The sequence below is a fragment of the Mytilus galloprovincialis genome, chromosome 13, assembly GCF_965363235.1.
Source record: "Mytilus galloprovincialis chromosome 13, xbMytGall1.hap1.1, whole genome shotgun sequence".
In the NCBI taxonomy this organism is placed as follows: Eukaryota; Metazoa; Mollusca; class Bivalvia; order Mytilida; family Mytilidae; genus Mytilus; species Mytilus galloprovincialis.
The window spans coordinates 27,572,627-27,592,034 of record NC_134850.1 but is presented as its reverse complement, the minus strand read 5'-3'; the positions used below and the strand labels follow the sequence as shown (position 1 = coordinate 27,592,034).

The following is a 19,408-nucleotide window of genomic DNA, read 5'->3' as shown; positions in this document are numbered from 1 at the left end:
CAGTGATATTAGACCACTTTGCCTGATGTAAAAAAACAAATGATTTGCAATATCAGTCCAAGAAAGAAGCACTCGTTTGTTACATTTGTTTTATTTTCAAATAAATTGTCTAGCGCGTAGCCATTCGAACCATTCAATACTCAATTTGTGTGTTCAACGTGTTGGTATATCTATGAACTCAAATCAACAAAACTGTACAAAAAATAGTATAACGTCATTTAAATTCAGTGCATTAAATTATTCTTAAATATATAATATATAAAAACACTCTGAGTGACCTTATATTTAGAATAACTCTTTTTTTTTAAAATATATCCAACCAGTTTAACCAATTCTTGCTATGATGTCAAAACAACTATTTTACAATAACCACACTTTAAACGTTTTATTAAGTATGCGTATATTGTTACATCTACAAAGAAGTTTCACCAAACTGGTCATAAAACAAAACTGTCCTGTCAGCTTTTAGGATAAGTTGGGTAATATCAAAATACCCTTTCAAAATAGCAATGTTTAAAGCTGACTGGTTTTTATCATCTAAAAGTTTGACATTGCAGTTATATCCAAGTAGAGTTCCAACAATGTCTTTATCTCCTCTGGATACTGCATAATGAAGAACTGTTCGTTGTGATATATCTTGAATATTCACATCACCGGCATTATTTAGTAACAAGTCTACTATATATTTTTGCTTTGTACGTTCTTGATTGTTTGCCTCCACTGCATAAAACAGTGCTGTCTTATGGTTTCTATCGCAGTGATTTACATCGCATCTGTTTTCGATGAGTATTCTAACGATATCGCCATGACCCGTAATTGCCGCCCAATGTAAAGCAGTTTCCTGATCGTGACTATAAAGGTTAACATTGCAATTGTTTTCTATAAGCAATTCTACTATTTGCTGTTGACCTTTAATGCATGCTCTAATCAGCGGTGTATATGCGTAATTAACAGGTTGTATATTGATATCCGGTTTTGGATCTTGTCGTAAAAGTAGATAAATGATATCAATTTTATAGTTCTGACATGCAATATAAAACGGACTACCTCCGACATTATCCAACAAGTCTATAGTACAACCATTCTGAACTAATAATTCAGCAACATTGGTAAAGCCATTTGCGCTTGAAATCCAAAGAGGAGACCGACCCTGGTTATTGCATTTATCAATATCACATTTGCTATTCAGTAGTAGTTTGGCGATATCACTTTTTCCAGTTTTACATGCAATGAAAAGAGCAGTTTCGTTTTTTCCATTACAGTAATTTATATTACACTCGCTTTGTAATAATAACTGCACGACTTCTGTATTCCCTCGCTCTGTAGCATATATTAATGCTGACATTTGTTGATGATCATATATATTAACGTCACACTTTGTCGTTGATAGTAATTCTTTAACGATATCATTGAAACCGCTTTCGATTGCGTACAATAGAGGTGATTTGTGAAACTCATCTAAATGGTTAATATCACAATCATGTTTCAATAGCTTTCGTACAATATCCTTATGACCTTTTTTAACGGATAATTTTAAAGCTGTACTTTCACCATGGTCGTACATGTCTATCTTACAATTATTTTCTACAAGTATTTTGACGACATCGAAATGTCCTTTACTACTTGCGATGATTAAAGGTGTGTAACCATAACTAACTAACTGTATATTAACATCCGGTGTGTACGGTTGGGTCAATAATAAATTGACAATGTCAATATGATTGTTCTGACATGCTATGTAAAACGGACTCCCACCGACATCGTCAAGCTGGTTGACATTGCAACCTTTCTGAATCAACAAATTCGCGATTTCTACATGACCGAAATAACTTGCAATAAACAACGGTGTCATTTTATTATTGTTTGGAACGTTGATATTACAGCATTTTTCTAATAGTTGTTTAACAATTTGTTTCCTTCCCATTTTACATGCAATAAATAAAGCTGTTTCGCCCAATGTGTTCCGATGATTCATGTTAGGATTTTTCTCAAGAAGAAGGGGAATAATTTCCTCATAGTTCATTGAAACCGCAATATGTAAAGCGTTTTCCTTTTTTTTGTTATGCAGGTTTAAATTAGAGCTGTTTTGTATCAAGATCTTTGAAATTTCTGAACGTCCCATTCTCAAAGCTACATGCAAAAATGGTTCATGATTTTCACCAGTAGCATTTACATCGCAGTTTGCTTGGATTAAAAGACTAACGATATCTGTATTATTCTTTCTAATGGCATAATACAATGGTGTTGCATTGTTAATGTCAGCATGGTTAATATTGCTACTATGCTTAACTAAAATATCCACTATATCATAGAAATTGTTACTTACAGCGTGGTGTAGCGCTAATTTCCGGTATCTATCACCGCGATTTACATCAGATTTATTCTCTAAAAGAATCTCAACAATATCTATATATCCCTTTTTAGAGGCTATGTGTAGTGCAGTTTGTTTATGTGTATCACATATATTGACGTCACAAGAGTTTTCAGTCAGTAATTTTACTATGTCTTTGTGCCCTTCAACGCATGCACATATTAATGGGTAACTTGTGGATATTCCATGCTTATCTACATCTGCATTATTTTTTAACAGGATTTCTACTATGTCGATAAATCCGTTGATACATGCTTCACAAAGTGGAGATTCCCATTTTGGTGTAAATTTATTCACTTTAGCACCAGCTTCTATTAGAATTTTAACAATTTCAGGTTCATTGGCTGAAGTGGCAAAGACTATTGGAGAGCAGATCCCAGAAACATCATTTACATCAAAGTAACTTACGAGGAGTTTGACAATATCAATATGACCCTTGAAACAGGCAAAAAGTAGCGGTGCACTAAATGTATTCCTGAGTTCATTTACGAAATCCCTGAAGTCATCAGAATCATCAAAGCGTTCGTTATTAAGTATATCATCTTCGCTTGAACTGTGTCCGCTAAACAAGCCAAATGATCTTGATAACCCCCGCTCTTCAAATTTCGAAGTTTTAAAGGATTGTGCATCACTTAATCTGCCTAAAGTTCCTATTTCAGTAAAATATTGCCCTGTGTACTGTTTTTTACTCATGAATGAGTTAATCAGCTTCCAGTCACTACATTTGTCAAAACTAATTTCTGTCTTATTTGATTTTTGATTTTTCCGTTTTAACATTATGAACTCTACAATATGAGTATAACCTAACAACGATGAAAGAGTAAGTGGCCAGATGTTCTCAGTCATTATATTACAGATCATTTCGTTTTCGGAAACAAATTTCAAAAAAGCGTGCTGAAAAGAATCATGTTGTAACTGATTTACACAAAACACATTGAAATATTTATTGTTTGTTATTTCAACCGCAAGTCTGTCAAAGAACTTTCTTTCATACTCACGAGGAAGTAAAATAGAAAGATCACAATGCTTTTCATTGATTGATTCAAGTTGAACTCGTTGAGATACAAAAGTCCAATCTCCATGTTGTAGGACAGTATTAAGGATCTGTTTTCCAACGTAAAAAGATATGATATCAAATATCTTATCATGAACTGCAACTATACAACTTTCTGTTTCTTTTATGTACGTTCCTTGAAATTCTAGTAAACATGCTAAAACATAACTGAATGTTGGTTTTGTAGAGAGCTTCAATTCTTGGCATAATGATGAATATAAAGTTTTGGTTTTTAATGATAATGTGACATTACTTGTTAATAGTGTTTTTGGTATGGTTTTATTAAACAAAACGAGAAATGCTAAACCAAGATAACCTCCTTCGTTTTGATAACGCATAAGACTTAGTTCTAGCTCCAACTTCTCGTATGGATTCACGAAATTATCAGCAGTATCTTTACTTGTTGATTTTGCATACAACATGCAAAGAAGCGGAAACATATCAATATTTTTTAGTTTTTCAATATTCAATTTCTTTGCAACTTCTGTTCCTAAATGAAAGGCTGCAATTGAACTTTTTTCCAAAATGCTAAGACCAAGTTCTTCGGAAAGTAAATTACATTCGATGATGTTCATTTTTTTAAGAAAAATTTCAAGTTGTCTTGTTTTCAACACCTGAAATCTACATGTCGCCAATACTCTCAAACATGTTGATTCGCTCAAACACCTAATGATTTGTGGATAATATCTAGTCCAATTATTAAATTCTAACTGATCCAATGAAAATGTTCCACAAAAATCATCTATGAAGATTAACAGTTTTATTTCTTTAGTGCTGTATTCAAGTATTTTGGCTGGTTCCCTTATAGGCAATATTGTATAACCATCTATGTCTCTTAACTTTAAACATATATTGCGAGCCGTTATAGTTTTTCCCATTCCTGGACTTCCGGTTATCACAACGAATGATTTATTTCTTATTTTTTCTAGAATTACTGTCATTGAAGATGTTTTTATATATCTTGAATCGTCTTTTGCCCATTCCGCCATATCTTGGTCAATCTTATCTGAAGTAAAAAAACCAGTATGATCAGAATTATAGTGGTATTCAAGAAATGACAATAATGTAATGAAAATAGAAACAGGGTCATTAAGATTCACAATGTTTTCCTTAACAACGGGATTTGAATATCAAGTATGACATTCTCAAAAAAATCTCAAAAAAGTAATTAAAACTATAAACTTTACACAGTACAATGTATATTGTTTCGACCATTTTCTTGCAACTTTCTTTTCAATCCATCTACATTATGCGACTTAACGTTATTTAGAATATATTCATTTTGGTTATACTTAGGAGAAAGTATGGGTAACTCTAAAACGTTTCGTTTTTCATTACGATGAATTCCTACCTGGTACCTAAATACCATTTCATTTGTTTTACTCCTGTATATGCATTCAATATATGCAGTTGATCAATCTTTTCGTTTTCGACTGAACACAATAACATTGTGTAGATACGGAACTATATTAGGCAGCAGACTAAAAAAAAATGTGTTAAAAATAATTCAACTTGATTATGCTTCAAACATGAAAACATGAAAACAATGTATGTAATGTTATCCATGTTATCGTTATAGCTTCGCAGAATTCTACAAATTGTGGATATAAATTGTATTTACTGACAATGTGACGTGGTATGTTATATCCCATTATCTGACCTATTTAGGATTATCGAATATCAGTTAACAATATTAAATTGTCAAATTTTATTTTGCTGAAGAGATGTTATGGGTTAAAGCAACATTATTTACCCTATATACAAATAGTGGGATATAGTATGATTGCCAATGAGACAACTATTCAAAAGAACCTTAATGTTATGATTCAAAGAAACTATATGTCATCCTATGACCTTTCAGATGAACGCAACTAATACCGCAGAGTCAGGTTTAGGCCATTATGTAATCAAATGTGAAATAATAACTCCGGGCCAGCTTTTACCACATGTTTATAAGGACTGAACCTTTCTCTAACCTTCATTAACATAGCATTGTGGTTTAACAGCACAACATTTAATAACTGTAAAACAGTTGGAAAAGTAAAATAGCAAAAATACTGAACTCCAAGGAAAATTAATAACGCCAAAATCAAAGGCTCAAACACATCAAACTAATCAAACAAATCAAAATACAGGGATTTTCTAGTAGAAAATGGTGGATTAAACATGGTTTATAGGTAGCTAAACCTTTTACTTGTATGACAGTCTTACAAAATTATATAATATTAATGATCGAAATTAACAGGCTTGTATGAAGCACTAAAACCATAGACACAAGACACGTAAAACCAATTTAATAGCTAGCAATTACTTAAAGCTTGTTGATCTGTTAAATGCACAAAACGAACTTTACAGAAAAGTGTGAACCAAAGTTAAAGGTAACGAATTGCCCTTCAAATCTATCTTTATATATAAGGGGTAAAACCAAGACCCGCCTGTTATATCTCAATTTCCTTTTCTTACGAACTACAATTTGAAAAATGTAATATTTAGAAGAAAGTAAAATGATCAGAGATTTATGTAAATTATGAAGATTTGCATCGTTGACGTTATTATAACTATACCTCTCAAGGTCTTAGGAATTGGATGCATGAGTTCTCTTTCAAGGTCTTTGACTTTTTCTTCCATTTCTATAGTTTTGCATAATTGCATGTAAAATTCCCTCAGTGAACAATCGAGTTCTGCAAATCGCAGAGCGTCACACTCATCTTTAAGTGTTTGTTTACTAAGTCTACCTATTGCCTGTAATATAAAATTGAAAAAATATCATTCCCAAACAATTAGTTTTCTTAAATTATGCCATCAAATATAAATGATACGCAAGAATTAAAAACATACTATACAAATAAGAAGTCCTATAAATGAACTTTTACTATTACTTAAAGTTCAGTTTAACTATTAAAAAAAAAACTAATATATGTATCATATAAACTTGATTAATTTGTCGAAATACTACTAATAAGTTCTTTCTATCAAAATATGAATTTTTATTATCTGATTAAATAACCATGCATATTATTACACAAACAAATCGTTACTGAGCACATATCATATTGTTAGATAATAAACGTGCATTATTGCCCAGTCTTTTAAATCATATCATATAAAATATAGTACCTCACACACGTTTTTCCATATTTCACTGTAAACACAATCGTCCAGTTTACCATCACTTGAGTGTGTTATATAATTTCTGTAATATTTAATTCGTGATAAATCAGCACACTCACTGGTATCTGAAGGTTTTGGAAGTACATCTTGAATCTGTATCTTCGCTATGTTTCGCAGTAAACATACCATGAGGGTAACATCCATATCAGACGATGACACTGAAGAACCTACAATACACATTTGTTATTCAAACAGTGAAATATATATTCTTTGAGGGTTAAACGAACACAAGTATATTAAATGTTAGAAATAGTAAATAGAAGTAGAAATTTTAAAATAGTAAGATACCATAAATGACATATATAAGTTAAAAGTATATAATACACTTGAAATATAGCACAAGTTAATAATAAGATTGCACAAATCATAAACATGTAGTCACACAAAAAATGAAAGTAAAAAAAACCAGGCATAAACACTATATGCATGCACTGCACTGACATGAGCTGTTACTTGGATCCCATGTTTGTACCAATTTTTTTCCATTCGACAATGGTTCGGTAGCTCATTCCAGATTTGTGCAGCATTATAGCGAAACGATTTTAAGATATACTTAGTAGTTCGAACTCTTAGGAGTACTGCTGTGATCTTAAATCATACTTGTTAATTTTTATATTGATCAAATCATGAATGTAGCTCGGACATTTTTGTGAATTATTTTAAATGTTTCTATTGCAATTGTTTTTATTCATATTATTTTTAAAGGTGGTAATTTAGATTTTTCTAGCAGTTTTTCGTAAGGACTATCATAATCTTCATAAATGAATCTAAGAGCTCTTTCTTGATTTTTTTCCATTTTAAAAGAATTTTTTTCACTACAGTAGTGCCAAATTACTGGACAATAGTTAAAATTCGAAAGAATGAATGAGTAGTGTGCTGTTAACCTACCTAGCCTGTTTAAATATTTACCCATACGTTTTAGAATATTTAATTGTCTTGATGTCTTTTTACATATTTCACATATATGATTATTAAAATTTAAGTCCGAATCTATAGTTATTCCAGGAAGTTAAACATTTTCTTCACAAGAAATTTTGTTTCCATTTAAATTAAATATCAAATTATGTTTATTTGTCTTTTTTCCAATGGCTATAGCCTGGAATTTGTCAGGATTAGCCTTCATTAAATTTATAGAAAACCATTTTTAAGATTTAAACTATCAGTTTCTAAACTTTCAACAACTTTATCTAAATTATGATCACTGTATGATACAGTGGTGTCATAAGCATTATCATAAATGGTGTTTTTTTTGTACAAAATGAAATATGTTATTTATGAAGATATTGAAAAGAACTGGACCAAGAATTTACCCTTGTGGTACGCCTTTAAACATACGATCCCATTCACTGTAAGAACTTCCAATTTTAATGCGTTGTTTTCTGTTTTCTAAATAACTTTTTAATAATTTTAGAGAATTTTTAGACAGACCGTTTCAGTGTATGATCATTCGTTTAATGCCAGTACATAAACTCAGCATAAATAACGGGCAAGAGTTTTGAACGTCTGACAACCGTTTTCTGTACAAAGTTTAATCTGTGACGTTCGAATAAACAAAATTAAAAGTTTAATAAGGTACGATGTAGAAGAGCATTATGGACCTAAAAATTCTAAATGTTTTGTCAAATACAGATCAGGTAATATATTCCTGGGATAGACATCAGTATGGTACAGTATTTCTGAGCATTGACATTCAACTAGCTGCGTAAACATTTCAAGTTTAAATCAAAAACTTAATGTTGTCAAATTTGCCAGGTAGTAATCCACCATCATATACATTGGAGATTTCACAAAATGTTATGAATACCGACTTCCAATTCGACTGATTTAAAAGTTTTGACAAAACGCATGTCTGACGTATTGAATTTTAAATCTAGTACCTTTTGTTAGCTATCATTCGTGTGTTTCTCTGTCCTATATATTCTCTTATTTATTTGTATTGTAGTCCTGTCGTGTAATGTAATGTTGTCATTTTAATGTTATATTTAACATTGTCATAAAAGCGGGAGGTTTGGCATGCCACAAAACCAGGTTCAAGCCAACATTTTTTTTTCTTAAAATATCCTGTACCAAGTCAGGAAAATGGCCATTGTTATATTATAGTTCGTTTCTCTGTGTGTTACATTTTAATGTTGTGTTTCTGTTGTGTCGTAGTACTCCTCTTGTATTTGATGCGTTTCCCTCAGTTTTAGTTTGTAACCCGGATTTGTTTTTTTCTCAATCGATTTATGAATTTCGAACAGCGGTATACTACTGTTGTCTTTATTTAATGGTACAACTGCACTTTTAATTTTGGTACAATATCTGTCATGAAATATGGAACATTTCAAAAGGGTTTCAATTAATATAACTGGTTTCTTGATTCTATATCAACAAAATAAGCGGTACAAAGTTTATTTTCTTGATCCATTAACTGATGATATTGTATCAAAAAGATAATAAATACCGAAATCCAAGGTTATTAAAAGAAAAAGTCCACAAATCAAACGTTAGACTTTATCGACTTACAGCACGTATTGGGAACAATTGTCATATACCTTTTGGTTCCATGCGTTTTCCGACGAAAATTGTGTGTTTGACCCGATTTATTTGACCGTTATAAAATTGTAAATTCGAGCTTTACATGCATATACAACACTTGAATCCTGGTACCTTGATGAGATTATTTATAGCTAACTAGGTAAGCTTCCCACTTATTTCAAAATTGAATAAGCATCAAAACCATACAAAATAAGGTCTGCTAAGGCCTTTTTTTTCACTTTCACTTTGAATTTGAAAAACAAAATACCAAAAATTTACTTAACAACATCTTGCACGTGTTCATAAGACACTGTCTGTCAGAAATCAGTATTTCATGTTTTGACTTGTGTCTTGTATATTTGCAACATGTCCTCACACTTTTCATATATACTGAACAATTAAAGCTGCTATAATATCTTCATTTTGAGAACATTAAAGATCGTTGATATATATATATATAGATAGGAACAACAGATTTACCATGTAAAAAACTACTTGTTCTACATAAGGTATTTCACAGAGCTGTTAATATGTGCAAAATATCGTTTTGGATAAAACAAAAATGTTGCTCATATATTTTTCGAGTATATAAATAGTTAGGTTCTCGGTATATGTCACTGGTGGTAAGCGGATGGTCGTAACTTAAAGTTACGACCATCCGAAGATGGGAGACAACTCTAGTAATAAATTTTTCTTTTCCGATTTTCGTGCAGTAAAAAAAATGTTTCAGTCAAACCGCTTGTCTCATTCATACTAATCGTCAGTGAGTTGATATTGAAACAAAATTTGATACATAAAAACATTCCAATTTTCGTAAAATGATCATTCAATAATTCGAGCATGATGGTCGTAACTAAAAAAACATAAAAGTTCAGGATGGTCGTAACTTAAAATTGTGATGGTCGTAACTCTTTATTAAATAGGAACGAATAAGACAAGTCAAGAGTTTTAAATGTGTCTTTTGTTATATGAATATATTATATGATATATTTGTGGAGTTGATTTCACTAAATGATAAAAACTAAAAGGGATGAAGAGAGGGATACCTGTATAAAAGTGCGAAAGGAAAGAAAATTGGAATGAATCGAAAAGAAAAAAAACCAATACAAAATGAAATGACCAGTCACTGTTACTTAAAATATAATGTATAAAATCGACCAAGAGGCAACTAATTACAAGCGGTTAAGTTTAATAACAATATAAATTTCTCAAAAGTGGAGAATTCATTTTAAAACACAGCTCTGGTTATGATCATTATTAGTTACGAATTAAGAAAAGGCGCCTTTAACAAATTTGACATCACATGAAATAACAGTATTCTGATTTATTTTCTTTATATTTTGCATGTATTGAAAAGATAAACTTTTTAAAAACTAGTATGTACTTACTAGGTGGAATTCAAAAGAAAAATCTACAATTTAAAATTGATACTTTAAGTCGAGATAGCATAAGTAAGGAATCAAAATAATGGTATGGGGGTCGTTATCGAGACAAGACCATATCCGCGAATTCGCAGGTCCGTGATCGAATTAAAGAACATACATCTTATTCTTAGCTTGGATTTTGAGAAGTCGTATTGTCATTTGGTATAAAGTCAAGCTGATTATAAGGTGCAATTTCGAAGTTCAGGTATAATTATAACCCGTGGTTTTAGAAAGTTCTGAATACGCCTATTGGTACCATGCTATCCGCTATACATCTTTGTGTTTCTTATGGAAAATACCATGAACCCTGGACCACAGGTTTTTTTATTCCAAATTCACAAAGGGAATGATGCATCCGATCTTAATAACCATCGAGGAATTACAATTACTGATTCATTGGGGAAGCTTTTTTAATAAGATACACATCTTTGTAAATTCTTAGATAAATATCATATCATTGGTGATAGCCAAATTGGGTTTACCAAAAAAAAACGCGACCATCTGACCATATGTTCATTCTAAAAACTATTATTAATAATTATTTGTAATACAAAAGTAGGTAGAGTGTTTGCCTGCTTTGTTGATTTCCAGAAGGTTTTTGATACTGTCATTCTCCCAGGGATAAAACTTAAGCTATTGAATATAGTTAAAGAGTATGGTAAGAGATCTCTTTAGAACTAAAGTTGGAGTAAATCAAGGAGACAATTTGACTCCAAATTTGTTTAAAATTTGTATAAATGAACTTCCTGATTGTATTTAAAGTTCCCCTGATCAAGCTGTTGTTTATTCACGACCAGTTTATTCTTTACTATATATATATGCTGATGATATTGCCATTTTTTCAATTTCAGCAAAAGGACTTCAAAGTAAACTTGATGGATTAAGATCGGTGTTTGAAAATGAATCCCATTAAAACCAAGGTGCTTGTATTTAACAAGACAGGCAGACATATCAAACATGATTTTTATTTTTAATAACAGACTTATTGATTGTGCTCAACATTGTAAATATTAAGGAATAACTTTTAGTGCATCTGGATTTTTTTCCTTCGCTCAGAGAGAATTTTATAATAAAGCGTTAAAAGCCTACTATAAGCTACGCAAGGACATTCTGTCACTAAATCCAAATTTAAAAAAACAATCTTCATGTTTTTGAGCATACAATAAAACCTATTCTCTTATATAGTACTAAAATTTGGGGATATTTCAACCCTTTCAAAAAAAAAAAAAAATCTATCACTACAAATGTAGATCAGGCTTATCCTAAAATTCTTTCAGAAAGACTACGCATGAAATTTTGTAAACATTTACTTGGTGTACCCAAAAGAGCAACACATTTTGCCAATCTTTCTTAACTCGGTAGATTCACTCTGTATTTTGACATTGCAAAGTCTATGATCAGATACTAGCTCAGGCTTGACAATTTGGGATCATCTTTCAACTACTAGAGGAGCCATATTTAGAGTCAAAATTACTACACGAGTAAAAAAAATCATTCACAGTATGAATCCTTAATCTTCTTTCTAAAGAATATCAAAGGGGTTAGCAATTTACATTGTTTACTATATGTATTTTTTGAATTTCAGCAAACAGTATTCATACATAGCTTGTAGCCAGGATAATATTTAAAAGATGGAACTTTATGCTTCAACTCAGCGTGCTGTTTTTTTTTAAATCTGAGTACATTTATACAATATAAACATATAATATAAACATTATTTTCAACCTGCATATGTATGTGATGGTTGCCGCAGTACATTTAGTTCTACCTTGTAATATTATCCTAGCTACAAGGCTGGCTATAAACTACTAATATTTTTTTTGGGATCTTATTCTTAAATTCAAAGCGTGTAGCATTGTAAAATATTTACATGCATATGTATGTAATATTTGCCGCAGTACATTTAGTTCTACCTTGTAATATTATCCTGGCTACAAGCCTGTCTAAAACTACTAATATTTGATCTTACTCTTAAATTCAACGCGTGTAGCATTGTAAAATATATACCAACCTTATTCATACTTTCTAGGTTAACACAATGTTCATGGATTAAGTTTTTTTTATTCTAAACCAATACTTATAACAAATATCAATTATATACCGCAAGATCGTCATGCAATCGATAAAAAATAAAGACAACACTTTAAAAACACCAGGCATTTGTGGATTTTCATTAATCATGATTCACCAAAAGCCGAATATTTGAAAGCCAATGGTTTATAAAAACTGCAATAGCTGATTAAAAATTAAAGAAGATTGTTCAAAATTGTACGTTCAATAATTTCATCTGCCAACATGATTGCAGATAATAAAAAGTCGTAAATAAAAAAAAATCTGAAAGCAAATATTCAACAATTTTATGCCTTAACGTACAGTAAAAAATATATTAATACTCAACCCTAACATACTATTTGGCTTAATGCGAGTTGATTAGTTTTCAATGTTTCTCCTAAATGATGGTCGTTTGGAACATATCAAAAATGTATGTTTGATAATTCTTTAACTTAATTTCTGCATACCATTATCAGAGTAACAAATGAAATAATATTTTTTGTAGTAAACTTTATATAACAACTGAGTTTATTAACATTGTTATGCATATGCACAGTACTTTTAAAATAATTTGATAAAAGTTCGTCTAAATACTTGAGTTACGGTCATCTTTCAAAGTTACGACCATCTTTTGTCAATTACGACCATCATCCAAAATACTATAGTTGACATTACGACCATCACAAGTTAAAGTTACGACCATCATGTTCGAATTTTTGAATGACTATTTTACGAAAATTGAAATGATTTTATGCGTCAAATTTGGTTTCAAAAACAACGCACTCACGATATGGGTATATAACACAAGCGGCTTGACTCAAATGAACCTTTTACTGCACGAAAATCGGAAAAGAAAAACTTATCCCTAGAGTTGTCTCCCATATTCAGATGGTCGTAACTTTTAGTTACGACCATCCGCTTACCACCAGTGATATGTTGATTCTAACCGTGGATTTTCGAATTTTGTACCCTGTTATCAGATTGGTTCATATTGAATTTAAAAGGGTATAATTCAAATATTTCCGACAAAGTTCAGCAAAAATTGCTGCATCTAACCATGTATAACCGCTGCATTTGTTTGCACCTGTCCTAAGTCAGAAAGCTGATCTTCTGTTTTTGTCATTTGTTGATGTGGTTTATATGAGTTATTCGTTTCTCGATTTTGTTTTAAATTTATAAGACCTTTGGTTTTCCTGGTCTAGAATAATTCATTTTCAGGCCCTTTGTAGCTTGCTCTTCGGTGTGATCCAAGGCTCCGTGTAGAAGACCCTACTTTGACCTATAATGATTTACGTTTACAAATAGTGACTTGCATGAAGAGTTGTCTCATTGGCACTTTTACCACATCTTATAATATCTGTATACAGATTAGGGAAATGTGACCCCTTTATGTAAATGTTCGATTTCCAATTTTTAGGCTCTGAAACCACATAAATTTTGTGGCAGAAACCTATGTTGTTTCAAATATTGATGTGTCAATCCTAAATGTTGTGTCCCTACTTAACCAATTTGTTCATTGTTGGACCTCCGCGTTAGTATCAAGCTGTGCTCTGTCGAAAGTTTCATATTATGATATTCTGAACCTCATCTTTACATCAAAATGTTTAAAGAAATTACCAAATATCGACTACTTTCGCATTTTTAAAAAAGCTTCGCAGAACCCTATATTGAACAATGATAATGTAAACTTCACATTAAAACAATTTTTGTTTGTTTTTTAAGGTGTCATGATAAATGTTAAGTTTCGTGAAGTTTGATTTCAGTAACTTTGACTCACAAGCCAGTATCTTATAATTTACATTTCCTATTATAGCTCTATATTTATTTTTTTTTGAAGCCAATTGAAAAGTTGTCATCAATAACAAAGCGTCGTATATTCAAATATATATCAAGGAGTATATCTATAAGAACTATGTAAATGCTCATTCATTGAGTTGGACAAGAAATGAGTAATTAGTACAACGTATCAAAATGGGTTTCTTTCCTTATTCCACTATTCCAAAAATCAATCCCAAACTGACCTTTCTTTGGTATTTAACCTTGAAGTACAATTTCTGTGAGATCCAAAACCTTGAAATGAATTTATAAAATTTTCAGGTCGTATAAAAAAAAGATATATTTACCAAAAAATCGAAAGCAGTCATACACTTACCAGTAGAACTCGGATATAATGTACTGAACTGTGACTGATTAATTATTTTTTTCTTCAAAAGTACTTCAATATTTGATTTCTTCATCATCAGGACTATCTGAAGACCACCTGGATTAAAATGATGGTCGAAACTTTTCCTGACCGCCTCGGGTGAAACTCGGATAATTAAATGGGCGAGTCGTAAATAATTGCTTTCTTCTCTGGTGAGTGATGTAGTGATATTAGGCAGCATCATTATGTCTGAAAAAATATATATATATGGTATTATTATTTAATGGGTTCTCACGTTAATAATTACCTTACAAAAGTTTTCATAATGCCGAAATCTCAACCATTTCTTTCGGTCGATTGTTTGTATATTTTGTGGATTTTTTTCTTATCTTTTTCATAAGGAGTCACATTATACATTGTTTATAAGTATTAGATTAAACCATATGGACAATTTTAAAAACACACCACATTAAATCATACAGCATGGCAATACAGTTACATTTAATGGCATCATGACGGAAACATTTTGAAGTATCTAGTTATGATGCTTTGACGAATTTCGGTATATTCAGTTGAAAATTATATTAGTACATTTGAATTTGAAAACGATATGAATAAATGCATCAGTACTATACCGCTGTTCAATAGGCATTAATCGATTAAGTAAAATATAAATCCGGGTCACAAACCAAAATCGAGGGACACACCAACTATAAGAGAAAACAATGAAAAAACAGAAACAGTAAACTGTCATACAAACAAAATCAATTATACATAGAAAGGTATTATTTGATAACAACTGGCATATTCCTGAGTTGCTACAGGATATTTTAACAAAATATGCATACAAGCAATCCCTGAAAGAATCTTGATATAAATGCCTACCTTCCAAATTAGTACCTAAGGCGTAGTAAGGTTAGATTCTGATATTTTGTAATACATGCACAGGTACAAATGTATACACATGTACACAAATATCACAAGTATGATAAATCGGAATCGGATATGATCCAGATAACGTTACAACCTCTTATAATTTCAACTTTTTATTTAGGGTTGTCATTGAGAAATGAAATAATTTACACCATATGGAGATATCGGATGACAACCATGTATTGTTTAACAATGGTCTACCATATTTAGGACATGGTCACGATTAAATAAGATGTCCAATTGTAGACTTAATAAGAATCAATTTCTTTGGAGTAATAATATCAGTTTTTATAAAGTAAAAAATTGAAACTGTAGAGTGAATACAAAGTTTAAAGAATTTGAACTTAATCAGTATTGTAATGTTGAATGTATTTTGAGTAAGTCTGTTATTAAAGATATTGAAAACAAACTATTTATTACGTATCAAAATAATTGGCATCCAAATTTACTAGCTAATGAAAGCAGTAAATGGCGTACTTACAGGTTATTTAAAATCAAATTACTGTACAGAAAAAATATTTTAGTATTACTATGCCTGGTAAATATAGAAGTGCATGTTTATAGATGTAAAAAGTAGTTATACAAATAATACAAGTATGATAGATCGGAAACGGATATAATCAAGATAATGGTACTTCAACTTATGGTTAAACATGTTAGATAAACTGACGCTAATAATTTTGACAATGATTTAGACGCAAAATGATTTGACCAAGTAAACATTGCCTGTGCAATTTAAATACTTCATTTCATTTTGGAGAAATTTAAATGGGCCCTTAATATCAAGGTGACTTAAAGGTTAAAATAGAGTGAATTGTTTGTAAATAAAAAAACGATAAAAAAAAATTGTATATGCCAAACATCCATCATGTCCATTCATAATCATCATTTATAACATTTTTTAATCTTAGATAGCAGTAATCATTGTATTTTGCTTTGACTCTTTATAGATTGACCCCCAATTTTAATGTTGACTTGTTATCGCATTCCTGAATAAAAGTAAAAATGTAAAGTAGTTTGTCACAAATATATTTAGATCAAATAAGTATCTGTCATTTTGATACCATATGTTTCATTTATAACAAGGTCAGATGAATGAATAATAGTTGTTTTCTTCTTACCATAAAATGTATCTCTCCCAAATGTGTCTGCAAAACTATAGGCGATTTAGCGCCATTCCATCAGAAATCAGTAGTCTGATTGGATAAAAGAGCAGAAATTAATTCAGCAATATTTGATAACTAAAAAAATATATACATATAGATGAAAACGAATTTAAAAAATAAAGGTTTGCAGTGAGATTTACCTTATATGTTTTTAAAAAGTCTTCGAACTACGTTAGTTTCAAATTCTTTACTGATATGCTTCATCGTTGAAGATAATCACATAATACATAGTAAAAAGCTACAAAGAGAAAAGTAAAATTCATAAACTCAAAATTTATGACGTTATTTACCAAAAAATTACAACAAAATAACTATTATCCAAATGACACTCAATGACCTCCATACATTTATTCTTAAGCATTAAAATTCCTTTAAATAAGTGTCGGGTCCCAACAAAAACAAACATGAACTAAATAGCGAAATGACATAAAACGGCTTGCCTGTCCAAAGTCAGGAATCTGATGTACAGTAGTTGTCGTTTGTTTATGTAATGTATACGTGTTTCTCGTTTCTCGTTTTTTTATAGATTAGACCGTTGGTTTTCCCGTTTGAATGGTTTTACACTAGTAATTTTGGGGCCCCTTTATAGCTTTTTTTATAGGCTCAGCGTTGAAGGCCGTAAATTGACCTATAATGGTTTACTTTCATAAATTGTTATTTGGATGGAGAGTTGTCTCATTGGCACTCACACCACATCTTCCTATATCTATTTGGCATTACTAACATTCCATAAAGTAAAAAAATATAAAAATAGAACTAGGTGTACATATGTATACATTGCACTAACAGCTTTCCATAAATTCTTTATCAGATAGCAACTCTGTACTACAAAAGATTAATTAGCTTAAATTTAATAAGATAATACAATTGCGAGAATAATAGTTAAACTTTATCGCTAACAATATTTAATATTAATTATTCTAAAATAAACGATGTACACAATGCAAAACATACAAAATGCAGATATTAACAAACATGACCTTTGTACACGTCAATCGGCAGTTCAAACAAAGAAACGTAGACAATTAATTGCTTAAACTTATCAAAACTATTTACTTAAAGTTATAAAATAAAATAACATAAAAAATTTACTCACACTGTAGTTTACCAAATATTGCACGAAAATCGGAGAATTTCGAAAACGAAACACAATCATTCTTCACATGTCATGGGGGAATCTTAAAGAAACTTGTAAGAAATATAACACGTGTTCCAAACAGTGAAATTACATATGTACGTGTAAAAATGCGGGAATTATGAATTATCAAAAATAAGTATAATAATATAATATTGTGATAACATAACAATGTAACTCACTTTTGTTCCTTCTTTTTTTTATATATATAATTGGATTACGAGATACGAACGTAAATAAACTTAGGATAAACTAGTGTCTCCTTAATTTATTCTTATATTTTAATTTTTGTGATAATCAATAGTGTGGTAACAACTGTTACATTCCTGACTTGGTAAGGATATTTAAACTAAAGATGCATATTATCAATTTTTGAAGGAATATTGATATAAATGCCTACCTTCAAAATTAATACCTAAGGCGTTGTCAGGAAAAATCTGTTATATCGTAATACATGCACAGGTATCCAGGTACACAAATATTACAAGTATGATAGACTGAGATGATAGATCGGAAACGGATATGATCAAGATAATGCTACAACCTCTTATAAAGTCAACTTATCGTTAAACATGTTGAAAATAAACGTCCACAACATTCTGCAACATAAAACAATTCAATGTATAATGCACCCTGTACATAATTATTTTTAATGTCTTTTAAAATTGAAATCGACAACAATCTACTGACGATAATAAACTTGACAATTATTTAGACGAAGGATTAAGTGACTAAGTAGTATTATCTGTGCTATTAATAAAATCCATTTCACCTTGAAGAAATATTAATGGGTCAAGTAATATTATACATGTAGTCACTTAAAGGTTAGAATAGAGTATATTGTGTGTAATTAAAAATAAATGATAAAGAATTATAAATTAATTCTTGTTAGTTCGGTCACCTTTTTATCTGTGTAGATGTTTACTTGTTTTTGTAAGGATCGTGTTGCTATGATCTTTAGTGTTCTATGTTGTGTCTTGTGTACTATTATTTTTCTGTTTGTCTTTTTCCTTTCTACCCATGTCTTTGTCAGTTTATTTTCGATCTATGAGTTTGACTGTTCATCTTGTATATTTCGCACCTCTTTTGAAATAAATGGTAGAAAATTAGAATAATATAAGTTAACTATGTGTTATCTTTTATATTGTTACTTTCAACAACGTATTCTAGCCTCTTTCGGATCAAAATGCAGTATTACAACATTAAAACTTCAAAACGCTTTCAAAAACTTACTTTACCCTCTGTGGATTTTTGAATTGGAAGGGTTAAAAATATTGTTTTTTAAAAGACTCAAACATTTGTGTTGGAAAAAAAGTGTTGTAAAAACATTTTGTCTGCAGTTGGAACATTGAAACATTATGGCAAAAGGCAGAAACTACAACAAACCTCTTGGGGACTGTTTGTTTAAGTGGTCTCGTGTATGGCTTCCTCATTTGGATGTT

The 19,408-nt window shown here is 30.7% G+C and overlaps 2 protein-coding genes across 2 annotated transcripts in view; both read right to left on the bottom strand.

Moving 5' to 3' along the window:
* The window catches only part of LOC143057456 (uncharacterized), a 64,977-nt gene that overhangs the window by 19,784 nt on the left and 25,785 nt on the right, over positions 1 to 19,408 (bottom strand). The window lies entirely within an intron of this gene.
* Positions 359 to 16,850, bottom strand: LOC143056424 (uncharacterized). The gene is made up of 5 exons (XM_076229510.1): positions 16,787 to 16,850; positions 14,742 to 14,981; positions 6,543 to 6,763; positions 5,990 to 6,167; positions 359 to 4,431 (listed from the first exon to the last, which is right to left on the bottom strand). Exons 2-5 carry the CDS (start codon positions 14,974 to 14,976, stop codon positions 413 to 415), a joined length of 4,653 nt encoding a protein of 1,550 aa, XP_076085625.1. The 5' UTR covers positions 14,977 to 14,981; positions 16,787 to 16,850; the 3' UTR covers positions 359 to 412.